Source organism: Cervus elaphus, chromosome 5 (assembly GCF_910594005.1).
Source record: "Cervus elaphus chromosome 5, mCerEla1.1, whole genome shotgun sequence".
Lineage (NCBI taxonomy): Eukaryota > Metazoa > Chordata > Mammalia > Artiodactyla > Cervidae > Cervus > Cervus elaphus.
This window is the reverse complement of record NC_057819.1, coordinates 38934853-38949601: the sequence shown is the minus strand read 5'-3', so window position 1 is coordinate 38949601 and position 14749 is coordinate 38934853. Positions and strand designations below refer to the sequence as shown.

Below are 14749 nucleotides of genomic sequence, written 5' to 3'. Positions count from 1 at the left end.
TCTGAAAGTTCTTGGTCAGAGATTAAAACTAAATTGTTAATAGAAAAGTCTAAATAATATTGTGAAACATGTTGGGAGCTATTTAGTATAACTGAGTTGGCAGTTTTAAATAAAGAAGGTTACCCTTGTACAGTCTTATCATGATCCTTGAAATTCAGAGAGAATAGAAACTGTGTCCTATATTTTAGGTCAAGGTGCAGGAAATTACACTGATAAAAGTATTCAAAACTAAAACAATGGAAAAATGTAGCTTGAAACTTTTATCTAACACAATTAAAGGAAAAAAAATCCATAAAAAGTAACTTGAAGTCAATGGTTAATACATTTCTGTGAATATGCTTGCATGGAATATTCCAGCAGGTTTCACAAAAGAAGTTTCTTATTTGCTATTTTCTCAGTTCTCTACAGTTGAGTTTTGAGAATAAATGGAATTTACTCTAGACCTGCACACAATCCTATGATACAATAGGCACTCTCTAATGCTTAAAGTCACAAAGAAACTTGGCAGATAATTCTTCACTGCAGAAAAGTTAGGACAAATTAAAAAATGTTCATATCCAGAGATCAGGTAAATTAATTAAGTTTATAATAATAGATAAGCCAACATTCAAAATAAAGATTAACCTCAATTGTGCATAAAGTCTAATGGGAGACAGTTACATGTACAGAACTAGGTTGATGTACATGAAATAGACTGTGCAACATTCTTAGGCCAGGACTGGCTACATACTAGGGACAAGTGATATGTAGCTGGTATTTGCTGGTCCCACATCCAAGGATTCAACCAACATAGACCGAAAATATTTTGAGGGAAAAAATTCCAGAAAGTTCCAAATTTCAAGCAAAACTTAAATCTTCTGTGCTCTGGAAACTATTTATATAGCATTTATATTGTAGTAGGTATTGTAAGTAATCTAGAGATGATTTAAAGTAAATGGGTGAATGTTCATGGGTTGTATGCAAATATTACACTATTTTATATAAAGGACTTGAGCATCTTGGATTTTGGTATCAATGAGGCTTCCCTAGTGGCTCAGAGGATACAGAATCTCCCTGCAATGCAGGAGACTGGGGTTTGATCCCTGGGTCAGGAAAATCCCCTGGAGAAGGGAACGGCTACCACCTCCAGTATTCTTGCCTGGAGAATCTCATGGACAGAGGAGCCTGGCAGCTACAGTCCACGGGTCACAAAGAGTCAGGCATTACTGAGCGACTAACATTTTCTCTTCACTAACTTTCCAGAGGTCCCGGAACCATCCCCTGCTGATACAAGGGATGACTGTATTTGACAACTGTCAGTTGTTATTTTTAATATTATTAGCAATTTGTGGTGCTAACATTACAGGCACTTCTATTTTAGGAATATTTATGTATTCATTATTAACTATGCTTAAATAAGAGAGGAAAACTTCAAAATGCACTTAGTGAATTCTAAAGAAAGCATTTCCTACTTCATGAAGTGAAAGGTACATAAAAATACTGTGCTCTTTGCCTCTCATATCTTTGTAAGTGGCAATTCTAGACACTCCTGCAAGGAAACTAAGTATAGAGCAGAATGGGATGAATGATACTCTGAGATTACATAAATCATTTAAGTCAGCAAGAACCAGGAAATTCTAAATTAAGGTTGATATGCCTATGCCACGAGGCACATCCTTGGGCTAGAGACCAGTTTCCTCTTAAAATACTGTCCCTTGTTTTCTTAACTAAATGAACATTTAGCTGCATCCAATGGAAGGAAAAACAAGGTATTAACTTTCCTAACAAAGATTGACAATCTGTACAATGTTATCTCTAAAGGCTATATTATCTGGTATGTGTATTTACAAAATAAGTCTTAAAGAAAGACTAAGGGAGTCATACTTTAAATTTTTTCAAATAAATAAAAATCAAACAAATATCAAACATTGTAAAGTCTAGATTTAATTTAAAATAAGTTAAAGAGATCTGAGACCGTCCTTTGAGTTAAAGCATGAAAACTTGCTGAGACAGTCTGAGCCATTTTCAGTCAGAAATATAAAACTAATCATGCATTCTGAAGTATTTTTTGAGACTTGGTTTTCCTTTAGCATCCACATTTTATCCTTTTTATGTTAAAAGAATATATGTAAGCAAATAGTTATCTAAAGAAAACCTACCAAAAAGCTGCTTTATGACTTCTATATTGCTAAACTGCAGTGGTGTCACACATTTAGAGAGAATAAAGGAAGAAAAATTTATGAAGCTTATAAGATGCGCACAGTGTATGCTGTGTAAGTGTTATAAATAAGAACTTAACTAATAAAATCCTTAGTCTTTTAATCCTCCATAGTTAAATTATAAATCTATTCCTCAACTTTGGATCTATATTTACAAAATGCAATTTTGTGACAGCTGCACACAGTAAATAAATATGATATAAATCGAACGATTAATGTTTAAGTAGGTAAAATAAAGTACATACCATCATCTGCATCGGTAACATTAAACACAAGAACAGTAGATCCTAGAGGTAGATTCTCCATTAAAGATGTGCTATATGAATCCAAGCTGAAAATGGGTGGGTTATCATTTACATCTAGTATGTTGAAGTAAACCCTGATGGTAGTAAATTGTCCCCCACCGTCTTCAGCCCGAACAGTGAGGATATAATATTGCTGTGCTTCATAATCCAACATTCGAGTCAAATTAAAGACTCCAGTAACTGGATTCAGGAAAAATATGCCATCTTCATCATCTTCATTCACAATATATGTAATTTCTCCATTCACACCAGAGTCATCATCTGTAGCTAAAATAGCTGCTACCAAAGAACCTAGAATAAATTGAGAATCTAAAATTAATGGAACAGGGTATTGCTAAGAGACTATATATGATACCAAAACGTTTATTTGTATAGTAAAATATTTTAACTAGAAAATCACTATGAAAATATAATGAAAACAACACTCTGCAGATTTCTACATTTACATGGATGCCAACATCCCCAAATATCCAGTAGATCTTATGTGTGTGTGTGCACGCTCAGTCACTCAGTCATGTCTGACTCCTTGCAACCTCGTGGACTGTAGTCCACCAGGCTCCTCTATCCATGGAATTTTCCTGGCAAAAATACTGGAGTGGGTTTCCGTTTCCTAGTCCAGGAGATCTTCCCAACCCAGGGACTGAACCTGTCTCTGGAGTCTCCTGCATTGACAGGCGTATCCTTTATCACTGTGCCACCTTGGAAGCCAGTAGATCTTATGTTGCAATGTAAATGTTCTGGGAAATGAACACAACTTCTGACATTATTTTTCTATCTACCAATTCATGAACATATTGATGAATTCAGTGAACATATATTGGGGCCCACTGCTAGTGTCAGGAACTGGCAATTCCAAGCAATAATACAGAATTATGCTAAGAGGATACCACTTAACAGCTTGTATGACCATTGCTAGAAATGACGTGAGAAAGAAATGTGACAGGAAGTTCATAAAGGGCATGAACAACTCTTGGTGAACTAACCGCAGTGAGATTTTAGTCCTCTATAAACGTTTCATTCCTTTGTCAAGTGAGTTTCTAAAACATATGCCTTATTTTGCAAACTCATTCAAATATAATTCAAAATAGAATTTCAGTTTTAGATAAGAATTTCTAATAGTGGAAATGAAGCCAACCCACACCAGAAACAGGAGTATCGAGTACTCACATGCAATAGTCACAACATAATATATTCAAAGAAGCAAGGTGAGAATTCAGGATTCCTATTCTACTAACATTTATTCAGCATCTGCTAATCCTCAAGCCCCGTGTTAGCAAACTCATACATGCTTTATCCTACTTCTAACAAGAATTATTGTTTCCATATACAGAAGAAGGAATTGAAGCTAAGAGAAATTAATTAATTGCCCTGATTCACACAGCTAGTAAGTATTATAACGGGTATTCACAGGTTTTCCTGTGCTTTTTTTTGCTTTCTATGCTCAGGAACATAATCACATCAGACATCCTTACAGTGGAAAAACAGTATCAAAACTGCGGTTGCCAGGAAACTTAACAATGCATGTCACAGATACTTTCAGAAACAAACATCTGTAATTAAGAAATCAGATGATTAGCTTATCTCATTTGCTCTCAAAAGTCTAGAAATTTGTTTGGGAACTATAGCAAAGATGGTCAATTAAAATAGTTAAAAAATCCAATGTTTATACCCAGTAGCACATACTAGTCACAATTTAAGAGCAGCCAAAACCTAGTTTGTGTAACTGTAGTCAAAGGTGACCCTTGCAAAATATACCTAAGAGTGTGCCACCTACCTGGGGTTGTGTCTTCTGGGATGTCAAAAGAGTACACAGGCCTGGAGAACTTGGGTGTGTGGTCATTCACATCACTGACAGTAATATTTATTCTCATATCTGAGGACTGAAGACCATCGTCCGCACGAACCAGCAAGGAATATTTGGAACGACGTTCTCTGTCCAGTCTCTTGGTAGCTATCAGATCTCCAGATTCAGGGTCAATTCGGAAACTGTCATCGGCTCCACTGATGATCGTATATGTGACAAGAGCATTTGCACCCTAGGGAAAAGAGAGCAGAATCGGAACTGCTAGAAGTGGAACAGTAAAAGTGCCACTCCTTGTGCTCAATGTATACTTGAGAAAGTGAGGCTCTGGGGCTTAATTTCATACGATACTGTAATATTTCAAATAGTACCAATCCAGTGTAGTTAACTAAGTAGTCTTTCAGTATTCATTTCATTAAATAACACAGCGAATCTCAACCTTCAAAATGTGTGTGTGTGTGTGAGCTCTGTGCATGCTCAGTCGTGTCCGACTCCGCAACCCCATGGACCGCAGCCCACCAGGGTCCTCTGTGCATGGGATTTTTCAGGCAAGAATACTGGAGTGGGTAGCCATTTCCTCCTCTAGGGAATCTTCCTAACTCAGGGATCAAACCAGCGTCTCCTGTGTCTCCTGCATTGGCAGGTGGATTCTTTAAGACTTGAGTCACCTGGGAAGTCCGTATATATGTGTGCATGTGAGGGAATGGTAACCCACTCCAGTATTCTAGCCTGGAGAATCCCATGGACAGAGGAGGCTGGTGGCTATGGTCACTAAATGTTGGACATGATTGAGCAACTAATCACAGCACACATGTGCACACACACACATAAATTCTTAAAATATATCACAGAAAGGAGTCAAACTGTCACTGTGGAAAACACAAATGATAATACTACTAACTACATATCCAGAGGTTTGCCAGGCCCAGGGACAGCCCTGTGGATGCATTATCTTGCTTTAGTTCACGCTCTGTGAAATACTATTTCTCGAAAGAAGATGCGAAGTATGGAGACGGTCCTTAACTTACCCAGAGTCATACTGGGGGTGAGTGGATTTCAAACCCTAGTCTGTCTGACTCTGAGCTCGTGTTCCTCTGGTTCAGCCTGAGGAGGTAATTAAGCAAGCTCTAAATGGAAGCTTGGACTTCCCTGGTGGCTCAGACCGTAAAGAATCCACCTGCAATGCAGGAGAACTGGGTTTGACCCCGGGTTGGAAAGATCCCCTGGAGGAGGGCGGGACGACCCACTCCAGCATTCTTGCTTTGAGAATTCCCACAGCAGAGGAGCCTGATCGGCTCCAGCCCATGGGGTTGCAAAGAGTCGGACATAACTGAACGCCTAAGCACAGCACAGCACCAATGGAAGCTTACAATATGCACCATGAGAACCAAAGAGAGGGATTACTTTGACCAGTTTGCTAATGTGAAGAGATTTGCTTGCTTAATTAACTAATTTATGTCTTTTATATACTTTCGGTTGCACTGGGTCTTCTGCTGCATAAAGCAGGTGGGGGCTACTCTTTGTTGCAGTGCGCGGGCATCTCATTGCGGTGGCTTCTCCTGTTGTGGAGCACAGCTTCCAGGCCCACGGGCTTCAGGAGTTGCGGAACATGGGCTCAGGAGTTGTGCTTTGCGGGCTCTAGGGCTTGGACTCAGTAGCCTGTGGTGCACGGGCTTACTTGCTCCATGGCATGTGGGATCCTCCTGGACCAGGGATCGAACCCATCTTCCCTGCATTGGCAGGTAGATTCTTATCCACTGGACCACCTGGGAAGTCCAGTGTGCAGAGTTTCAACGTAGAACAAAAGAAGAAAAATTGAGCTAAAATATTAGATTATGGGTATAGATTGGAGAGGGGCTGAGCTGGTAAGGAATCCACCTGCAATGCAGGAGACCCTGGTTTGATCCCGCATCGGGGAGTTCCCCTGGAGAAGGGCGTGGGAACCCACTTCAGTATTTTTGGGCTTCCCTGGTGGCTCAGATAGTAAAGAATCTGCCTGTGAAGAATCTGCCTGCAACGTGCCTGCACTTGGGCTGGAAAGATCCCCTGGAAGAAGGCATGGCAATCCACTCCAATATTCTTGCCTGGAGAATCCCCATGGACAGAGGAGCCTGGTGGGCTATAGTCCATGGGGTCGCAAAGAGCTGGACACCACTGAGTGACTAAACACAGCACAGCACATACACTGGAGAATCTCAGTTACAATGCACATCGAACCGTATGACCAAGAAACCACTGATCTCGTTTTCATTGGAAACAGTCTTTTAAGGCTCTTGATGGTATAGGATGGACTAGAAAGAAGAGAGGCCAGAGAAGGGGTGAGAGAGTAGATTCTGGCCCCAGGAGACTGGGACTTCATTTCCTCAAGAGGAAACTCTTATATAATCTGCATTATTTTCTGGTTCCAAGTCCCTGTTCTGTAAAATGAAAGCAGGGATGCATTCTTGTGTTAACTCAGATCTTTGAACTGTAGCACTCAAGATCTGAAGTATAAACTAGGAATTTGGCTGAAGGAATGGAAAAGAAAAATAGAACATTTATTAAGTGTTTATTAAGTGCTAAGCACTGCTCTGAGTGCATCACTTCATGGGCACTAATTGATTTGATACCTAAAGGCAATCCAGTTGGGTAAGCACCATTATTATCCCCATTTTGAAGATAAAGAAACTGAGACAAAGAAATCTGAACCCTGGTTATCTTGCCTTAGGAGTGAGACTCTCACTCCTTGTGTACCAAACATAATACACACAGAACAAATTAGTAAGATCTAATGGGCTATTGGATACAGAAGTAAGCTAATAATAGCTCTCAGTTGTTCAACATTCTCTTTTATTCTTGTTTCTTTCTTTCATCAACTCTATGTAATAGGCATACAAGTGAAAGAGAAAGAAAAAAAATTAATTTCAAATTACTTTGGCTGGGAATTAGGAGAATGTTCTTGCTGAAGACATCTCAGGATAAGATCTGCTTGGACACAGGAGACATTATGCATTGAAATTTTATAATTTTATGTATGGTGTGTTAAGACACTGAAGGATAGCTTCATGGAAATGGTTATGTAGCAATGGTTATAACCATAGGAATGGATGTGTGGTCAGAGATTTGAAAAGTGGTTTGATAAAACTATCTGAAGGTCAATATATGTGACTCACAGTTGAAGCCACAAGATTTGTTGAGGATTTAAATGAGAATAGATAGAGGTACAGCAGCATAAAGACTGAATATCATTTTGAAAGAATGGGAAGTAAGGGGAAGGACTGAGGGAAGAAGAGGAGGAGGAACCTTGGAGACCCAGAGGACAGCTTGCCACAGAGGTTAAAGGGAAGGTTTCAGAAAGAGTCGATTTTAGCAGAGTCAAAAATAAAGAAACTAAGGCAAATTAAAATTAAAATCACCAGCCATCTAGATTTGATAATGAGGGATGGTAACTTTATAGTATTCAAAAAAATCTCTTATAAACTTATTTGTATATTATTGAAATGATGAACAGTTTGATTTAGATATGCTTAATCACATGTATATTATAGTTGGAATTCTGAGTTGCACATCATACACTGTACTGGTTGAGATTGCATGCTCTGGGGCCATAGTTTTGCTTTTGAATCTCTGCTCCACTACCTAACAATCATGTATCACTGGGTTACTCCTTAACCTCTATGAGCCTGTGTTTCCTTATCTAGACAATCTGGCTGGTAATAATACCTGATACATGGGACTGTAATGTAGCAGTACTTAATCTGTATTTAATCTGAGGATTAAAGGAGTTCACACATGTTAAGGACCTAGAACAATGCATGAAAGGCTTTAAGTGCATGACAGTGCTAATTGTTTTCATTCCTATTTTAATTATTTTTTTAATAAAAGGAATATAGCAAGTTAGATATATTTGATGACAGAGATGTTTGCAAATGAATAATTTAAATAAAAATTTGATTAGAGTTGCTATATATCCCAGGAAAAATATTTTCTGATTTTCTATTATATATAGTATTACGTCCTGACCCTGAGGTATATGTAGTGTTGGAATTGTCAACTTCAAAAATTAATTTTTGATTTAAATATACTCATATAAAACAAATATATATATTTATATGTATATATTTACCATATCAGCTCTAGAAATGTATTTATTAAAGTATCCAGGCTTAGAACTCTCAAGAAGCTATTAGGAAGAACATAAATTTAGGACATTTAGACTCTAAAGCTGACATGCTGGGAAACTACAGAATCTGAAGTTTCCATACATCTTTTCCATCATAGATTAAATATGCTCTATTCTTAAGATCAAATATATAAGGGCATGAGTGCTAACAGTTGAAGGCAAAAACACTCTTTCAAAATTTATGTTTAGAGGTATTTGCTACATTTGTACTGCTTTCCCTAAACCAATCTTAAGATTTAGTAATGTGAAATCCTCAAAGCACATTTTAATTTAGTAATGACAGCTGGATTTAACATACTATGCACATTTATCTTGTATATTCAGGTGTACACAGACTATCTAAAGTATTTATTGTAATTGTATGGTTTAACAAAAACATTCAATAAGAATTTCAGACTTTGAATCTAACCACATTCCATACTTTTTGTTCTATTTCACAAGGAATTCCACTATTCTGGTGAAACAGTCCAGAGAAAAACAGCTACACTCAATTCTGAACTATTAAAATGGAATTTGGAAATTAAGGGAAAGCCAAGATGCAAAACCATATTTCAAGCTATTATATAAACAGTTCAAAATTTAGAAATGTCCCATCTACAAAATGACTATAATAATTAATACTCCTGAATTTATGATAATTCTGAACAGAAAAGCAAAGGCATCAGACTGTTAATAAACCATTATTTTTCACTTTCAAAATCAGCTGATGTGCATTAGCAGTTCCAGTGAATGTCTGAAAATGCATAGCCAAGAGTAATGATTTAATGAGGTCTTTTGAAAAGTCTATTTATTTATTTAGTACCCCAAATATGCAGTATCAGCAATGCTACAAGAAACAAATATCATATTTCAGCTATAGCACAGTGGAAATAATGCTGTTTAAAAACATTCTACTCTCCTGAGGAACCACAGAGACAAAAGTACGTGGAAGGAATTCTAAAAGTAAATAGCTATAAACTGTAAATGCATTTTATAATCTTAAGTAGTAGTTTCAAAAGCAAGTATGGTACCATGGAATAAAGCCTGAGTGTCCTGGCCCATTACAAGTATAATAATTCGTTTATCAAAGGAAACAAGAGACAGACAATCACGTGTTTCTGAGAGATGTCTATCTTGATCCAACATATGTTTCAAATGATATTTAAATTATGCTCAATATGTACATATTGCTTTCAGATTCCTTTACCGGGCATTATTCTTCAGTGACCTACTACAGGTTTTTTAACATACTAATATTTTATGTTTGATTTAGTAATCAAGGAAAAGTATATAAACTACATAATATGTGGACATAATTTGCTGATGACCTATATAATCTTAGTGTTTTAAAGAATTCTATTAATGTTTCAAAATCAACCTACAAGATAGCTACATGACAATTTAATGCTGGCCACAAAGTAAAAGAAACTCCTTGCATTTCAATATTGATTCCTACTCAAAACTAGATGAAGAGAGAAGACAGAACCATGATTTGGTAAGAGAGAAATCATTTCAAACACATACATACATATTTTCAAATTTAACCTAGAGGTAAGGAACTGAGAACAGAATAGAAGATAAAAGGTTCATCTAAAAACATTAATAATAATTTATTGTAAACCACTCAAAAAAGGAAACAGCCAATAATTCTGAGTGTCCCAGGAAGCCTAGGTAGCCATTCCGATTGGCATACAGCCAAAGAAATGTGGGTTCCTCGTCAGGAGTGGACATATGCTGTAGTCACTAAAAGATCACTAAAAAATTTAAGAAAAAACATACTCAAGAAGGAAATGGATCTCATGAGCTTAGTCTTTTAAAAATAATAGTGCCAAAGCACTTCTACAAAAACGTCCTTCTTTCCTTTAAAGTTCCAGGTAAACTACTTCCTTCCTTCCAGCCCATACGGCCTTTTTCCCCATCCGGCTCCACTCTCCCCACCTCTACAGACAGGTGCCATTATAAAATGCTCGGTGGTCATCTCTACCTCTCCTCCCGCGAATTGCAAACAATCTTCCTTTCTTTTCCCTCGACTGTTTTACTCCTTTGTGCCTCTTTAACTCCCCACTGTCTCACCTTAAATGCACTTCTTGCATATACTAGATATCACCACCTTAAATGCACTTCTTGCATATACTAGACATCACCACCTTACATTGAATACTTAAAGAAAAAAAACACAAACCTAGAATGCCTAAGTGATAACATTGGCATAGTTACAGTTTTTTTTAACTTGAAAAGGGAAACTCAATAGAAATAAAACAAAGTACACTAAAATCGTGTTGATGTAAATACCTAGACATAAAGACCTTCCCAGCCTTCTTCAAATTTCATACTAAATATAAACACATCTCAAAAAATAAACTTGAAGACAATGCAAGTGTATGCAGGTGCACATGCACACACACACACATGCACAGAAAAGTCATGGAGAGAAAAATAAACATACAGGCAGCATTGCATTTGTATTAACCCTTCTTTGTCATATTTCAAAAAGAAAAAAGTAGAGAGGAAAGTAAAATTATAACAGAATTTGCATAATATTATTATAAGGGTTGAATGTTGGCATTTCTTTCAAATAAACACTGAATAATAATTATAAATATATAATATTTAATTATATAATTATTATATATTTTTATATATTATATTACTATATAATATATAGTAATTAAGTGTTACTATAATTACTATATAAGTTATATATAAATATAATATATAAGATATATAATATATAATAATACACAATATATATAATATATAAACAATATATGTATTATATATAAATAATATATATTATATGTAATATATAATATGTACTATATATAATATTTATAATATATAATATTTATATTTACATTAAATATATAAATGTATTAATTAATATTAATGTATTAATAATATATTTATATATTATTTATTTATGTATATTATACATTTATACATTTATATATTATAAATAATATTTAATATATTATATATCACATATAATATATTATACATACTACTACTAATAATAATAAAGCTGAACTCCAAATAATAATTCTTAAGAGAGTAGTGCGTTTCACTAGAATATGTATATTATAATTAACATGATTATTAATTCCTGCCTTGAATAAACCACTTGAAATAAATGAGCTTTACTTGTTCTGTTCCTACAGAGAGTATCATAAACTTTCATTATCTTTTGTTTAGCAAAAAGCTAAAAACCAAAAAAAATCTCATGCAATTACTATAAGCTCATGCACATGATACATCAAATAGTTGTAATTGTAGCAACTCTCTACTTGATGTATCATTTGCGTGAGCTTATGGTAATTGCATGAGCTTCTTTTTTTTGTTTTTTAGCTTTTTGCTAAATAAAAGATAATAAAAGTTTATGAATTAAGCTATCCAAATATATATGACCAATGATGAGATTTAAGAAAATCTCAGTAGTATTTACTAAATTATAGCTGATGATATTTCATATCTATCAATAATAATACAAATATTTCTGCATACATCTCTTGTAATGGTAGATAAAGTTTGGAATAAACTTTTCTCTACATAAAATTGACTAGAAAGTACTAAACATAAAACACCAAATCTTTTTCAATAGAAAACTACAATTACTTAAATGTACTTGCTTTATTTTCTTTCCTTTTCCTTAGTTACATTTTGGCAAAAATGTATAAATGACTAATGGATGAAGCACAAGCTGGAATCAAGATTGCCGGGAGAAATATCAATAACCTCAGATATGCAGATGACACCACCCACATGGTAGACAGTGAAGAAGAACTAGAAAGCTTCTTAATGAAACTGAAAAAAGGGGAGTGAAAAATTTGGCTTAAAACTCAACATTCAGAAAATTAAGATCAAGGCATCCAGTCCCATCATTTCATGTCAAATAGATGGGAAAACAGTAGAAACAGTGGCAGACTTTATTTTTTGGGCTCCAAAATCACGGCAGATGATGACTGCAACCATGAAATTAAAAGACGCTTACTCCTTGGAAGGAGAGTGGTGACCAACCTAGACAGCATATTATAAAGCAGAGACATTACTTTGTCAACAAAGGTCCGTCTAGTCAAGACTGTGGTTTTTCCAGTAGTCATGTATGGATGTGAGAGTTGGACTATAAAGAAAGCTGAGCACCAAAGAATTGATGCTTTTGAACTGTGGTGTTGGAGAAGACTCTTGAAAGTCCCTTGGACTGCAAGGAGATCCAACCAATCCATCTTAAAGGAAATTAGCTCTGAATATTCATTGGAAGGACTGATGCTGAAGCTGAAACTCCAGTACTTTGGCCACCAGTGATGCAAAGAGCTGACTCATTTGAAAAGACCTGGATGCTGGGAAAGATTGAAGGCACGAGGAGAAGGGGACAACAGAGGATGAGATGGTTGGATGGCATCACTGACTCAATGGACATGAGTTTGAGTAAACTCCAGGAGTTGGTGGTAGACAGGGAAGCCTGGCGTGCTGCAGTATATGGAGTTGCAAAGAGTCGGACACAACTGAGTTATTGAACTAAACTGACTGATAAGTGACTAAGTAGTTACATTCTGTACTGGCAGTTAACATTAGTCAATTATTGAATTATTTACCTTTTTAAAGTTAAATAAGCCAAAAATCAAGTTTTTGTATCCTTCTGGAGCTTAAATGAGGGTAAGGAAATTAAATTATCTGTTTGGGGCTTAGCAAAAAGGGAAATGGGCTAATAGTGTATGGAACATTATTCCTCTTTCCAAAATTCTAGAAATTAACTAAAACCTTCACCTAGCAAGGAGACGAAAACAAGTGATGTTATTTTTTTAATGGGAAAACTATAAATTACAAATTATACAAGTTGTCATGCTATTTGAAGCATGGCAATTGCTTTAGTTAAACTTAAAACATAAACATGGAAGACAGAAATCTAAATTGTGCCCCCCAAAATCAGTTTACTGCTAGGAAATGAATTTCTGTTTATTAATGGAATTCAAAATTCATTGGTTTCCTAGACAATTTCCTTAAAATAATAAGGCTATTACTAAATTACACACTTTTTGTTTGCATATATGTATATATGCGGGGCTTCCCAGGTGGCGCTAGTGGTAAAGAACCCACCTGCCAACGCAGAAGACATAAGAGATGTGGATTCAATCCCTGGGTAGAGACTATCCCCTGGAGGGGGGCATGGCAACCTACTCCAGTATTCTTGCCTAGAGAATCCCCATGGACAGAGGAGCCTGCAGGCTACAGTCCATAGGGTTGCACAGAGTTAGACACGACTGAAGAAATTTAGCATGCACACATGCATATATGCAAGTTAAATGAAAAGTTTCAAAGTTGTCTTATTTTTTTATTTTCAATAATTTGCTTTTTTCAAATACAAATAAAAGTAAATTTTTAGCTATATATGCTATAAGATAGCAAATAGGAGTGGTGGGGCATTAAAAATAAGATATTTCTGTAAATATTTTTTATCCTTTGAGAAATTAAAATAATTTGGCTAATGAATCTAAGATGCACCAGCAATTAACTGAGTTGTGAATTGTTGAGCAAAAGAAAATTGCCTCTAGACAGTCTCTATGTTAGCATTCCTATGTCACATTTCAAGAATTAATGTTCTTTGAAAATGAGCACTCAGTGCTTAGCCTTAGTTATTAGATAATAAATGTTGTCAACATATAGTAGAAATTTGATAGATCACTGGAATATTATGTTTCAAAAAGTCAGAGACAAGGTCTGAGCTACCTCATCCGCATCCATGGCCGTCAGCTGCATAATCTTAGAACCATCTCCGATATTCTCCTCCACTGTGAGATCCAGCATGTCTGTTGGGAACACTGGTGGGTTGTCATTGATATCCTGAAGTGTTATTTCTACCTGCAAGAAAGAGAAAGAAGCAATATATGAATGCTGTGTATGTCTGCAAGATACCAGTTAAATTGTATACCAAGAATCCACTTAAATAAGCCTTCCAAAAAGAATCAGAACCTTTATATATAACATCCCAGAAAATACACTAGAGAAAGTTGTGAATTATTTATAGGAAAAGAAAAGCCAAGTAAGATCATTTGACTTATTGATGGTAACTGATTTTAAATTATCATCTAGGAGTTTAGAATAGAATAGGTCCAAGGATCAACTGTCATCTAAAACCCCAGATTTGTGCACCAGTTAAGAATTGTTCAGATTAGCTCTGTCTGTCTTTCAGCTATTAAGTGCTGCCTGACACACAGATGACATGGTATAAAATTTCCTCCTGAAACGTTTACATATTGGCAACTAATGTCCAGGGAAAATAAAGAAGTTCACGTTTTGTTTTAAGAAACAT

General features: G+C 35.7%; 1 protein-coding gene across 1 annotated transcript in view; it reads right to left on the bottom strand.

Annotated features, from left to right (window-relative positions):
* FAT4 (FAT atypical cadherin 4) overlaps positions 1 to 14749 on the bottom strand; it is a 175480-nt gene that overhangs the window by 80764 nt on the left and 79967 nt on the right. Inside the window, exons 2-4 of the mRNA XM_043902378.1 lie at positions 14167 to 14298; positions 4278 to 4539; positions 2444 to 2794 (exon numbers count right to left, since the gene is read on the bottom strand). Coding sequence (XP_043758313.1) covers positions 2444 to 2794; positions 4278 to 4539; positions 14167 to 14298 — 745 coding nt within the window. The remainder of the gene's footprint in view (positions 1 to 2443; positions 2795 to 4277; positions 4540 to 14166; positions 14299 to 14749) is intronic.